We start from the raw sequence: 14,942 nt of genomic DNA, 5'->3' as shown, positions 1-14,942 counted from the left end.
GGGTGGCGGGGAAGAGAAAGGGATTCTGATGAGAGAGATAGAGAGTTATGGAAAAAGAGGAAAATCTGGCAGTTTATTTTGTAATGTGAATTTTGATGAAAAAGATCGAATTTAGAAACTGAAAATCATAAAAAAAAAAATTAGGGTAGGACAAATAAGAATTAAGACAATATGGTACTTTATTTTGTAATCTAAATTTTGATCAATGGATGGAGATAATATTTTGAAACTAAGAATCATAAAAAAAATAGTGGGGGAAAGATAAGAATTAAGAAAATGTGTCATTTTATTTTGTAATGTAAAATTTGATGGAAAAGATAAAATTTGAAAATTGAGAATTATTAAAAAAATTATAGTATGGATAGTTTGAAAGAACTACAAGAAGCTTGAATATTCTATCTATTTATATAGTCTAGAAACATATTTTTACAGAATATTAAATAAAAAATGCTTGTTTTGCTTCGATAATTTAAATTCTTCCATCTATTTGTAGCTTCTAAGGTATTTCGTTTTGTTCTATAATTTATAGTAGAGGATAAGTTCCACCTTGTCAAGTTGTAGTTTTACAGAAGAAAATGTATAAAACTCATCTTTGTTTTTGTTTTAAAAAATCCTCAGATACCTAGTGGATTAGAAGGCTGAGTTCGATTGGAAACATAAAGAAAGGGAGGAGATTCTTTTTTTTCTTTTTGTTTTTGAGAATGGGAGCGAGAGAGTGAGAGAGATATATATGCAAAAATAGAAAATTTGATATTTTATTTTGTAATATGAATTTTGATAAAAATAAATTTAAAAATAAAAATATAAAAAAATTAGTTTAAGAGAAATAAGTATTAAGAAAAGCTGACAAATTTATTAGAGAAAGGGAGGCGAGGGGGAGGGAGGGAGAAGGTGGGAAGAGAGGGAGGAATAGAAAAATAGAAAGGTCTGGCATTTTATTTTGTAATCTGGATTTTGAAAAAAAATAAAAACTAAAAATAAAAAAAAATGGTGTAAGAGAAATAAGAATTAAGAAAATCTAACATTTTATTTTGTAATATAAATTTTGATAAAAATATGAAAAGATAATAATTTAAAACTAAAGATAATACTTTAAAACTAATAATCATAGAAATATTGTGCAGGAAAATAGGAATTAAGAAAATGTTTTCTTTTATTCTGTAATGTAAAATTCGAATGTAAAAATAAAACTTGAAAAATTAAGAACCATTACAAATATCATAGCATGAATAGTATCTGTTTCATGGGAAAAAAATACAAGAAGATTGAATACTCGATCTATCTTCGCAGTCTAAAGAACAGACTTTGCAGAATATTGAAAAATAATCCATCTTCTTTGATCTTTCAAATTCTTCCACCTGTTTGTAGTTTCTAATGTATTTCTTCTCCTTTTGTTATTTTTAATAGAGGATAGGTGCCATCGTGTCAAGTTATAGGAAGTGAAGATGAAAATATATAAAACTCATCACTTGTTTGTTTCCAAAACTCCTCAGTGGATAACTAGTGGATTAGAAGGTTCAAGTTTGATGAGAAAAATAAAGAATGGGGGAGAGGGGAGGAAGAGAAACATTTATGAAGAAATAGAAAAATCTAGCATTTTATTTTGAATATGAATTTTGATGAAAAAGATAAAATTTAAAACTAAAAATCATAAAAAAAAATTAATGCACGAGAAATAAGAATCAAGAAAAATAAATTTTGATGGAAGATATTAAATTTTAAATACTAAAAATTATTTAAAAATTAGAACGCCCACCGTGGGGCTGAGCTAGAGGAACCATAGGTCAAAGGTTTTCTCGCTATTTCTTATTAGCATTTGTTTTTCCCTCCTCTCTGGCTGGGTGAAGCCACCTCTTACTATTCCTAGCGCACATTATTTTTTTGATGCCAATATGTTTTGTTACTGCTTAATTTCTTTGAGGCTTAAAACTTGACAGCAACACCGATGACACAATATATTTTGATACAAGGGCAGTAGTATCATGGTGTAGAAGGTGACATCACGTCGATTTAGAGGTCGAAATAGAACACATTGCCACATTCCTCATATGCTACGTACTGCTCACAAAATATATTGCAAGTCTGCAACACACATGGTTAATTAAATATATTAAGGTGTCTGCTAGTGCACATAAATAGGCTCATCTTGTGCCACCTTGGCAATTCAATGTTCAACCTCTTTTAACATTCCTTGTATATATGTTGCATCATTTCTGCAAGTAACAACTCTTCTCAAGCATGAAAACTTTTTGTGTGCGTCCCCCTAGCATTATTTGATTGCACTAGGTCTAAATTTCTCCTCACATCTGTGGGGGAAAATAACGGGCCAAAATACTATAACAGGCTGAAATACAACAGCCGAAATGTAATGGGAATCCAAAATATCTGGGCAATGGTGAGAGACGGAGGGGCCTTCCAGGCCAAGCATATTTTTCGTGAAGCTAATGAAGCTGTAGACTGGGTGGCTAATTATGTAGCCAGCCACTCTGCTAGTACTTTATGGGCTGGTAATGGAGAGTTGCCTCCGGCACTCCGAGGTATTTTATTTTTTGATTTTATTGGGTGTATCCATACTCGTCAGGTATGATTTACCAGCCTTAGCAGCAGCCAAAAAAAAAAAGAAGAAAGAAAAGAAGAAAGAAAGAAAGAAAGAAAGAAATGGGAATGGGCTAAAAGACAGCAGGCAAAAACATAATGGGATAGGGCTGAAAAAAAAGGATGTGGATGTGGATGCTAGTTAGATGGAAAAAATTTATATCAACTTCTATCTTATATAGATATGGATACAAATCAGATATTGAAAGTATGGTTGCAAATATAGATATAAGTTGGATAGTTAAACTTTATGATCGTCATATCAAAGATATCACAAAATGCAAGGTAAATTAAGTATACCATGTTTATATTTCCCTTAAAAGTTTATAAAGAGTTATGTGAGAGTAAATTTAAAATTGAGATGTTGCAGGTAAATCAAAGATGGCATTTATTTATTGGATATATGCAACTGATATCAAAAATGCCATGCATACTAATGTTTCCATCACAGATCCTTGTCACGTATTCTTGTTACCTCAGAAAAAATCGAAGTCTGCCTGGACATGAATTATGTTCTCACAAAGAATATGAATTCATTTTTGTTACAATAACCTTGATGCAAAAATTGCATGAAGCAAGTTTATTTCTATAAAACGTAGCATTTGTTAATAACAATGCTATCAAACACCAGTTCATTCGCTGCAAGAGGCTGGCATGTTATACATGGGGATTGGTCTCCCTCAAGTGGACAAGTTAGAACCATGAGACGGAGAGTAAATAGACCTATAGTTTGGCTGCCCTATACACCATGTTATGCAAAAGAAAAAAAGAAAAAAAAAAAAAAAAAAAGGTTGACGATAATCTATAGTTTAGCTGCCTGTACGCTGTAATCATCCTCACAAAATGGCTCATTAGACAGTCACATATCCATTTTTGAGACAGGCTACAACCCTTTTGTTCTTTTTCCTGTTTGGTAATAAAACTTTTCCATGCTAGCAAATTTACAACTAAGACTATAAGCAACTTGCAATCCGTATGACCAAATGAAATTAACACATCTTATGCCATATCAGGTTGGCCAATTGACTGTATAATGATATAAGTTTATATCATGATGGATCAGACATTGCAGCCAATCATGCTAAAAAATATTCAGCAAAACATAGAATCTAACGTTAAAGGGAGAATTATACGGCGAGGCTATACTGTATGGGATGCTGTCTGCCAGTTGTTCACTAGAGTAGTAACCAATGCATTAACTGTGCATTCATTTAGGACCCCACAATCAGATTATCAAGCTGGTAAGGTCCTTGACAGTTGGACCAAGCAAGTTAGACCAAGTGACATGAGATTAAATCCTGGGAAGAGCAAACTCCATCATCTAGCTCATTGCCTACGAGCCCTTCTATTAAGAAATAATAAAAAGAAGAAAAAAATAATAAAACAACAAATATTTTTTTCCTTCTCTTTTTTTTTTTAGGAAAGGGAAGATCTCATAGGCTCCCAGGCTAACCGAGTTAAACTCGCAGAACTAGAGACTATATCGAGCGAAATAATAAAGGGCCGAAAAGACTGAAGGCCAACACTCGAACCCCCATCCTCAGCTGAGAAGTAATACTTGATAGTTGCATTTTCCAACCATTTTAAATAAAGATGTGAATTGATTGATATCTTGATAGTTACATGTAGAAGAGCATTCTAGAGAGTTTTTGTAGACCACTATATCAGTTGTTCCGACCATGCTTCGTAATATTTTATTTTCTGATTTTTTTAAAAGTATTCATATTAGGATTGTGTAACACCCAGCCCAGCTAATAAAAACTAGACCTAGTTCAGTCGATTGCCTAGATGTAATAGTTAGAGTAGGAGACGGAAAAAAAAAAAAAAAATTGAAGTTGACAGATGTAATTAAGATCTAGCTTGTGTTTTTGATCCTCGGAAGATATCAGCAAATCCTTTGAAGATTCCGCCACTTGATCTTTGGATGTGATTTGTCTATGTCCTACCAATCCACCTCATATGAGCAAACCTTACATGATGTACTGTTAACCTTAGATAAAAGACAGTACATAGTCTGATGTCACCTGGTGCATTAGTGCTGGTGCTATGGCTCCCATGTATAGTATTCATTATGCTATCCTGTAGCATCAGAGAAAGACAGCACACAGTCATGATTTCACTAAGCTGTCATATAATGGCGCATGCCATGTTGCTTTGAACGGTCGCCAAACCAGCTGCTGACCTGTTTCTCTCTTTACAAGAAGCTTCCTTATCATAGTCACTGCCTCCACTTGCATCCCTGTTTTGATCTCTCTTACTTCTCCAATTTTTATTTCTGTATTAGAAGTCCTTTTTTTTTAGATGTAAACTGTATTAGCAGTTCTGTTTCGGCTATTTTGAGACCTCCCATTCTCTTTTTGGCTTTTATGTTTTTAGCTAGACTGTTTTACCATAGCTTATATTGTACATTCCTTAGAACTACCTGCAGCTGTTCATATTTATTCTCAATAAAATTGGGTGGCTTCGCCTCCTTTCAATCAAAAAAAAAAATAAAAACAGGAAAATTTTGTAAGTGACCACTAGATTGGCTGTTTGATTTACTTCCCAGAGAACACATGTGAAAGCCACCAGTACATCAATCCAAATCATCTAGTGGTCACTATATAGAAGAGGGTGGAGAATACATTCAATAATCTATGAATACATTCAGTGATCACTTGTCCCACTACCTGTTGCATTGCCCTTCATCAGTGTAGCTGTACAATTTGTAGAAGATGGTGGAAGCTTATTTTAAGCCCTCTTCTCAATTATTCCAGCAAATGGAAGAGGTTTGTTGTTGAATTTATATAGTGACCATAGAAGACCTTGACATTGTCAACAATCCAAGACCAGATTAAGGTTAGTATGAGCTAAGGATCTCTTTAGCTCCTAGTTATGCCTCTTGAGCACAGCAGAGTTACTGTAGTAACTAGAGCATATGATATTTTTGTTGCTGCTGACACTAGAAACTGCACCTCCTGGTTTGGCAGGCTGCTTGTGGGAGTTGGTGTTAATTGGAGTGGATCTCCCAGGCTTGTTCTTCCCTCTAGGGAGCGTCGACCGGGGAATGAAGACTCCAGTCCCCTTGCTCTCTCTTCTGTAGGCCACCTCACACCCGGATGGTGGTGGCATGATGGTTTGGGGAATATAAGGGAATCCCTGTGGGCAAGAACAAATTCACCGCACTTGTTGATATACCATCTGGTGGGATAAATTAATATGCACAGATAGTAAAATATATAAATAAATCTACTTTATCCTATCAATTTAAGTTTTTGAGATAAGTGGTGATTTTAATATGGTATCAGAGCAGAGGTCCTGAGTTCGAACCCTATCTCCGCACTCTTTAACCCATTATTAAAAATTTCACATGTTGAGCTCACCTATTAAAGGAAAGTCCGGCCCATATGTAACGAAGAGTGTAAAAAAAATAAAATATATAAATAAATCTAGCTTGTCCTATCAGCTTAAGCTTTCGGGACAAGTGGTGATTTTAACAGTGTATATTAGCAATTCTTTTCTAAAAGATATTTTTTTTTTTTTATGATGCTTTCATTTTCTGCAAGCGGAATCTATGAAAAGTAAACAAACAATTATTTTCATAGAATTCATTTATTTTAGCAAATTAAAACCATTTAGAGTTTGTTCCATCTAAGTTACATTTGGAATTTTTAATCTAAAACGCCTTTTGTTTTATGATGTTGGGCATCGATGACGGTTTAATTATGTGCTATAAATGAAGGACTAAGTAAGAACTGAGTATATTAAGGATTAAGAGACAGTTGTGATGACTTTGGACAAGTACAGGCCATGAGGGACTCATGAAAACAAAGGATGCATCACAAAAGTAGATCTAACACTGTTATTAGAACATGTCGAAGTACTTGTCTTGTGTTAGTTTAGCAGAAGCAGTATGCAACGTCCAATTTCCCACAAACATGACATCAAACTAATCTCAAAAAATTTTAGCCCCAATCTGTGGGAATGGAAATGAAAAGTAGAAAGAGCATGAGGTCACCGACTGAAATTTCGGATCTTCAGTTGTTTACAGCTTATTCAGGTGCGAGGAATTTCATGTACATCTTCTCTTATGATCTTTCTAACAAAACTAGGCAAGAGATGGAAAGCAATCAATCTGACAACAACAACAACTAATCTATTAAGCGCGCAGAGGACTGCTCCCATATCCTTCTTTTCGTTGTTAATTACTTTATAGCACCCACAAGATCCAGAGAAGGAAACAGGATGACCCACCTGAATTGGAAGCGAGGGACGCTGCACCGGGAATTCTTGGTCGTCGTCATCCATAATTAGCAGAGCTATCTGCTTGCTTAGGTCCGCAAAGAAAGCATCATCTTCTACCTCCATGGCCATGCAGCACAGGTACTAGGAAAAGCCACACTAATCCTACGAGCGTCACCTGAAAAGCAAAGAAATTGAACAAGAGTAGTCGATTGCTCTTATCTCTTGGTAGTTGTTTGCTTGTCGATGAACTTTAATAGGTGAGGCAAGGGATGGGTGGAGGTTGAGGGCATGTGGATTAGGGAGGCAGGTGGGTCCTGCTGGCAGTTGGCCAACCTCTCCTTTTCACCAGAAAAATAGATTATGAAGGGAATTGCATGGTAGTGTTCAGTTTGGAGAGGGATGTGGAAGGGATGGTGAGCACTCTGCCAACAAAGTTCTCATTATCAAATTCAAGATTAGGCTCCTCCACTGCATCCACTTCTCATGTGGGATGTCTTTTGGCCTGGCTCTTCTCCCCTATCTGAATCCACCAAGAAGGCAACCACTCCCTTTTCTTTTGGTCACTTGTTTAGTGTTTGGGCTCCAATCCTACAACTGGAGGTGTGACAACCCAGACCTCACCCAAAATGGCTAGCTGGAAGGTATTATTTGGATTTCTTGATCTTGTATAAGCATCCAAAATCTATCCAGCAAATAACCAATGTGGGACTAAACACATGTCCGCATGGGTAAGAGATCCATCAGCGAGTGATATGAGATTTTGGACTACTACTAGCTTCACTGCCAAGTGTTGTATTTATGTATGTATGTATGTATATATTGTAGACCCATCAAGTTATTGGATCAACTGTTTTATCTGAATATGGTCAGCTTCACGGCTGATTTCTATCAGGAACATCCTAGTGTTATCCATCCACATTGTCTTGCAATTCAATCAAGATGCCAGCTAAATCCAAGTGTAGCTCTGAGTGACATGCTTATGTTTGGGTATTTTTGAGAGCTGGAAGCAAAATGAACTGTTATTAAACTTTCAAGGGCACTATAATTGGACCAGTAGCTGTCTTTGCAGACCCCAAATAAAACTAGAGAAATGCTTTGCCTTTTGAGCTGTCTGCATATGGACCATGCTGTGTGCATCTTGCAGCCTTTTAGCCCAATTATTTAGACCACATGACCGTATAATTCATTGCGGCATGCACAAGGATGTCCTTTTATATATATAAAAAAATGAGATAACTCTTTAGTTCAGTAACCATTTGGTTCAGATGATACAATCCCTTACCATTTTAGACAAGAAACAGGGGTTTAATTCCATATATATGGGACCTCACTCTGATTCCCGATTGTAGTTAGCTCAAGCCTTGCTTAAGTGGGATGGGTATAAGATTTATAGTAAGTGAGGAATGGCCTCTCTTAATCTAAAATTTATATATACACGTACGTACGTATATATAATGTTGTTTCTCCCTCAATCTCAAACATTTCTGAGACAATAATGCCCTGTTTAAACCATGATCCCCAGATTATTCCTTCTAATCATACATTGGGTTGTCATAACCATAGGGTATTAGGACTAGAAGTAAACCTATAGATCAAGATAAGCCATCTCGGTACTAAACCCTCCATACCGGTGCTATATTAGTACTGTGTCGGTACCCTATGGTACGGAATATTTTAGACGTATCGAGTGTCATATTTATACCGGATACCGATACTGAAACAATATAGAGCATACTGTCCAATTCAAACCGGTACGGCGAGCCATGCTATAAACTGTAAATGAGATGATGAACAAGTTCAGCAAGGGGAGCAAAAATTAGAAACACTATGAACTGTGCATAAGGATTAATTGCACAATTATCATGCATGTGGTCATTTAGTACTTTTCAAAACATATTTGTACCTATTCTCCCAAGATTACCATGCATCTGAGTTATGATCATGCAACTGGGATCAGCCTCAACCCATTCAAGGACTGGTCCATCTTGGGTAAAAGGTTCTCTTCTTTTCATTTTTTTTTCTTGTGGTGGGGAATGAGAGCTTCTCTATTTCTTTGTAGTCACATAGTTGGAATGCTTAATTTTTGTGTACATTTCCTTTCTTCTCGATTAGACTATGTCTGATCCTTTTTCTTTTCTTTAACTTCATCTTGATGCTCTCTTCCTTTGAATAAATTCAGGTGGCTTTACCACCACCTCCTCCTAAAAAGAAAAATCCCTACAACGGGATACATAGAGTGCAATAAGGATCGCAACCATCAACTGGAGATGCAGCAGTCAGCAATCCAATTGCAAGTTATCCAGCTGATGGGATTACAACCATGTCAGGTTAATTAACATGCATAAGGGGAAACCAAACAGCTAATCAGCTGCTAACCAAAGTAAAGAATTTCTAGGCACTGAATATGGAGTCCGGAATTCCTGAAGAAGTCAGCTTGGTCAGCCTTTTTTCTCCATTGAAAAAAAAGGGGGTGCTCAACGATAGATGTTATGATAAGGAGTATATTATCACTACCATGCAAAATATTAAATCCAGCAACACATATACAAATCTTACAAAATAACATGCGTAACCATATTGATGCCCATTTTCGCACAAACTGAACTGTTCATCATGAAAAATGTTACACATTGATTATGTTCTTCATAGTACTTAAAAAGAGAAGCATTTCCTAGCTTAACCTGTCAACAGATATTGGTACACAAAGAAATTGTGCATAGTTTTTTTTTTTTCTCTTGAGATTATAAACTTATGTTTCCTACTCTATCTCCTATGAACATTTAAGCACACCTTAGTAGTGACTTTGAGAGTTGAGAACCATCATTGCAATGATGGAACACAACTAAAAGATCTTCAGGTAGAGATTTGATTCTAAATATGTTCCAAAATGGTCGATCAGTGTAACATCAAAAGAAAGCATCACCTCAAACCTTATGCTCAGAAATTGGCAATATTATAGCATCACCTCAAAACTTATGATCAGATATTGGCAATATTATATGCCCTTGTTTTGCACATTGTATGTAATTTTCATGAGCTCCCGGCTATATCCATGTCTGTGCTCCCTCCAACAACCCTTTTAAAGACAACACGCAGTTTCCTCAGGCAGGATGTCTTCTTCCCATTCTTCTCAGTTGTGCCACTGACATGAATAGTGTCCTTTGGGACTTTGCCCATGAGGTCAAACAGCAGAAGATGGAGATTTGAACGTGTCATTTCTTCTAGTATTGGGGGAGACTGCATATACAGATTGTTGCCTCGGTATGTGACACTAGGTTTCAACAGATGCAGATTAGGATGCTCCCCGAGTAGCTCGATGAACTGTTACATTTCAAGAAAATTAAAGCTTTCAAAAGTAAATAAGAATGATAATAGTACATGGTTTTGTTGAAAAATGCATATATCTTCTCTATTAGTATGGAGCAGACAGCACATGCAGGCAGAGACATGCATAAATATAATTTTGTTTGTTTGTACATCAGGATAAGCCTGAATATAGGATATCTCCAAGCACTACGTATATAAAAAATAGATAAATAACTGAGTTTAATCTTTGTCATGATTGAAATGCATACAAGCTTGTAGGATAGGTATCTTTTTTTTAATTCCATTAGTGCCATATGAGAAGGTTAAATTATAAATCAAATGGAAAACTCCACAGATATTTATTGAGTAAATTGAACCCTGTTAAATTAGAGTTGCATATATACTATGTTAGTGACGTCTAAACAGTGGAATGATCAACAGGAGGCATGGTAATAAGTTTAATGGACAGTTTCACCATTTTTTTATGCTTATGTTTTGTAGTTTCTGCAGATTTAATATGTTCAAACCCCTTAAAATTTCACTTTTATCATTGTAACATCGCCAAACATAGTAGAGTATATTCCAAATGTAACTAAGACTGATAAACAATCATCTTCTATGAGAGAACTACCGCTGCATGCAAGAATTAGTTAAAACATTTATTTCAAACAGAAGCAAAAAAGTAACACCGACACTTGCTCTGGTGGTATTGCCTATTGCCACTTGGGCAATGGACTCAATTCCAGTTGGAGTCAGCCCCCAAGAGCGGATTGGGAATAGGCAGAAAAGTTAGGGATTAGCCCTTCTTGGTCTCATGATGAAAAAAGCAAAAAATAAAATTTATGACCTGAAAATAAGGACTTAAAGTATATTGAAATCATATGATAAAGAGGTATAAAAAGCCACAGCTGAAAGTATAGCTAAATGCATTCTGACTTAAATCTGGAATTATATGTGATGGGAGGTAAAATGGATCGTCCTACTCCAGCATGGAACCACCCAAACCCGCCAAGCGAACCGACCTCGGCTAGAGACCGAGTCGACCTCGACCAGAGGAGGCGACCTCGGCCAAAAACCAAGGCGACCTCCGCCAGAGACCGAGCTGACCTTGGCCAAAGACCGAGCCGACCTCGCCAAGCGCATGCCACGGCTTCCAAGCCTATCCGACCTCAGCCCTGTCAACCTTAATCCTGCTGTCTCTAGATCCTCATCGAAAATCTCGCAGATCCTCATGACAAGACTAGAGAAATATCTCCTAAATCCTCATCGAAGGCCCTGCGGATCCTTAGACAAATCTGAAATGATGTCCCCCAGATCCTCCGCCGGCGGGATCAGTCTCCGTGATTCGAGCCATGAGCTAATCACAGCTTAGCCAAAAGGCTACAAGTAACAGCCAAAATCCTCACCCTATAAAAAGAAGGGTAGGAAAAGGCCCTCGGTAAGCAAGAAAAAGACAAGAGGAGCTACAAGAAAGCTATTCTAAACCCCTTCAAAAATCCAGCTAACTTAGCCATCGGAGGGCCTTCGCCGGAATTCTCGACCAAGGCTTCATGAAGGTACATCGGAGAGCAAGAGGTGGCACTCTCTGTCTCCCCCCCAGCAGGCGTCTTCTCGGCTTCCTCTGGTGTGTTCAACCTTAGGCCGAATTTCAACCACAACAATATGCATCTTATGACCAACTAAATATAAAAAGTTGGTAGCTTGAAGCTTAATGAAAAGAAAGACATGAAAAGTTTGAAATTACCTGTGAAAGAGTAACTGAAGTGTCCAGCTCAATAAGAGTACCAGGTCCACACACAAGACAATCCATGTCTCTGACAAAATCAGTGACTTTAATGTGAGTTCCTTCGAGGCCATTATACCTACAGATACATGTTGATTAATTAGTAAATAATAAGAAGAAATACTTGGCACTCTACCTCATATTTAATAATTAAGGTCAAAACAAAAAATATGCATAGTTGTTTCTTCCAAATATGGTCGGATATAGCTTTTAAGCTCAAATATCTTTCAGCCAAACCAAAAAAAATAACAAAAAGTACTTAAAACCAGAATTCCTTCTAATATATGTTTCAGTACTCGCAAAGTGAACATCTGAAGTTGTTAAAACAGGCATGTTACTGAAATTGAAGTAACTTCAAGCACCTGCAAGACCTGTCTGGCAAATATTATCTACATGGTATTAGCTACCCAGTCATCTTTTTTCATGCTAGTCCTAGTAGAATCTTCTTCTCTGGCTTCTAGGAAGGCGTTTCTAGGGAGAAGAAAAGAGGAAGAAGGAGAATGGAAAGCTGACTTGGTGCATGAGTTGGCAACTGACAATGGTGAGTTGCTACATGCTCTAGCTTTTAGGGAGGCATTTCTAGGGTTCAGCTAGAGGGTGGATGAGATAAGAAAATCATAACAATAACTTATGCTACCTTAACTCCCCGTCTATTTAAAACAATTTTATTTTAGTCACAGGAATGAAATAATATAAATCAAGGGAGTAAAAATAAATTTAAAAAAAAAAGGAATTTATATATTTCAATGAACTAATCCTTAGGCAGCCACTTCCTAGGAAGTCTGGCCAATTGAAGAGCCTAGGCACATTGCGGAGATGCTTAGGCATTATCTAGACAATATTGAGTATCTTAATTTTCAAAAATGTATATAAGGCTTTAGGTATTTCCTAGATACCCTGAGATACTTCCTTAATACCTCTCACAATGAGGGTAGGGCTTCATTTTCTTTTATTTTTTGATAAGTGTTACCCTTTTAATGACAAATGTTTAATTTTGGAGTTTGTCATGCAATATTACTAGTATAAATTATGATCTATTGATTCAAATGATGACTAAATAATGGAAATTATGGATGCTAATGCCATTGTATAAAGTGTAAAATATGTTCTCATGATAATCCACTATGCTTTATATGCTTTTTATGTATATGTAAAAATAATATTTACCATTATCCTAGTTGTGTCCTTCCTTCTTTTTTCAAGATTTACGAATTAGCATATCCATATCATGTCACATCTGAATACCATAATCATATCAGCTTCTTAAGTCAACACCTATATTCAAATTAAGTCCTTATAGGAAGAAGTAGATGTGCACGTTCCATTGGATTGACAAAATGAAAGGAACAAGCAGTAAAATGCTTCAGTTGGTAATATTTAAAATGATAAAGCAGGCATTAAAATGAATTTTAGTTAAAGTGGATTCCTTTTCTAATTTCTTTCCATAAACATGTCCTAGAAAATATGTTTGATATAAATGTATAGAAGCCACTTTCATTGGAGGCATGCTACAACTTAACCATCAAACATCGAATATAGATTTGGCTGTGGTAAGAGAGGGGAAGATTAATCCGGACTCACGTGAGATAATTGGACAAAGTTTTACTGCACCCAGATACAATCTTTAAGGCCTCCAAGGCACAAGCAGCAGATATGATTGCATTCGTTGAAGCAATTGCTGGAATAATATTCTTCACAACACCCTGTACAGAAGCAGAAAGACTATATGACCTGATGCAAAATAATGAAAAATTTAAGAAAAGGAAAGATTCATTAACATAATTACAGAGGCAGCAGATAGCATAGTATTGATTCATAAAAACTAAATCAAAACAAAAATGGCATATGGCATATATTATGAGCAAAAAGAGCTAAAAATACAAAATCTGTGATATTTAAAAGACCATCTATCATCAATTTTTCTGAATGCTCTCATTTTCTCTCCATGAGATTGTAACCTTGTGACTATGTAGTAGTTTTTTAGCATGCCAAATGCAAACCTTCTTACAAATGTATCTTTCCATGTCAGTCTATACAAATGCTAGCATTATTTAATGTTGGCCATGATCCCCATAGTTCGCCAAACCAGTACCAAACTAATGGTCCGCACCGTACCATTCTGAGGCATACCAAAAATAGGGAGAGGAAAAAGGAGAGGAAGAAAAGGAGAAAGGAACAGACAGAGACGAGGGGAGGGAGACAGAAAGGGAGGTAGCGAGAGAGGACCAAAGGGAGGAAGGGGGAGGGCCGAGAGAAATCCTAGCCCCAACCCTTGCAGATAGAGAGAGGGAGGGAGGGGGGCCAAGGAAAACCCTAACCCTCGGAGCACGAGAGAGAGAGAGAAAGAGAGAGAGAGAGAGAAGGAGAGGGTGGATGGGGGAGAGGGAAATCCTAAACCTAACCCGAACCTTCGGAGTGAGAGAGACAGAGAGAGAGAGAGAGACAAGGAGGGGGTATTCAAGAGCAGGGGTTGAGAGCACTCAAATGTTAAGAGCAAGGAAGAGGGAACTTGAGCATCGCGAGCTGTGAGAGGGGGTGGGGGAGAACTTGAACAACACGAGCAGGACAAGGAGGGAGATTTAAGAAACGAATCAGTGTTTACCAAAAAAAAAAAAAAAACAAGCCTTAGCTGAGCCGTCTCAAAAATTTAGGTTGAACCATGCCAATCCTGAACTAGTCTAGTTCGATATGCCTCGAACCAGCCAGTTTGGCATGCTCAGAATCGAGCAATTTGGTATGATTCGGGTATCCTTTCCATAGGCATTGTATTATTAACTATTTTTATTTTTATGGTATCTCAACTTCTAAGAAATATGATATTTGCTTTATTTGTTCAAAGCCTTCCTTTACTTTTCAAATTTTATTTTTAGTTACTACAATGTCTAGTACTTCTATTAATGGGTGGCCTAGTGCACGAGACTCTCGCTATTGCGGTGTCTGAGGAGGATCAAATGTACGTAGTCTTACCCTAGCATATGGAGAGGTTGTTTCTATGTTTCGAACCTATAACCTCCAGGTTACAAAGGAGCAACAT

At 36.8% G+C, this 14,942-nt stretch overlaps 1 protein-coding gene across 1 annotated transcript in view; it reads right to left on the bottom strand.

Moving 5' to 3' along the window:
• Positions 1-9,384: 9,384 nt before the first annotated feature.
• Positions 9,385-14,942, bottom strand: part of ECR1 (E1 C-terminal related 1) — a 31,042-nt gene continuing 25,484 nt past the window's right edge. The window contains exons 7-9 of the mRNA XM_039115890.3: positions 13,490-13,611; positions 11,870-11,987; positions 9,385-10,140 (exon numbers count right to left, since the gene is read on the bottom strand). Coding sequence (XP_038971818.2) covers positions 9,850-10,140; positions 11,870-11,987; positions 13,490-13,611 — 531 coding nt within the window. The 3' untranslated portion in view covers positions 9,385-9,849. The remainder of the gene's footprint in view (positions 10,141-11,869; positions 11,988-13,489; positions 13,612-14,942) is intronic.

Source organism: Phoenix dactylifera, chromosome 12 (genome assembly GCF_051530095.1).
Source record: "Phoenix dactylifera cultivar Ajwa chromosome 12, Ajwa_hap1_PhDact_Kaust_v1.1, whole genome shotgun sequence".
Classification (NCBI taxonomy): Eukaryota; Viridiplantae; Streptophyta; class Magnoliopsida; order Arecales; family Arecaceae; genus Phoenix; species Phoenix dactylifera.
The sequence above is the reverse complement of the archived record's forward strand: the minus strand, read 5'-3'. Positions and strand labels throughout refer to the sequence as shown.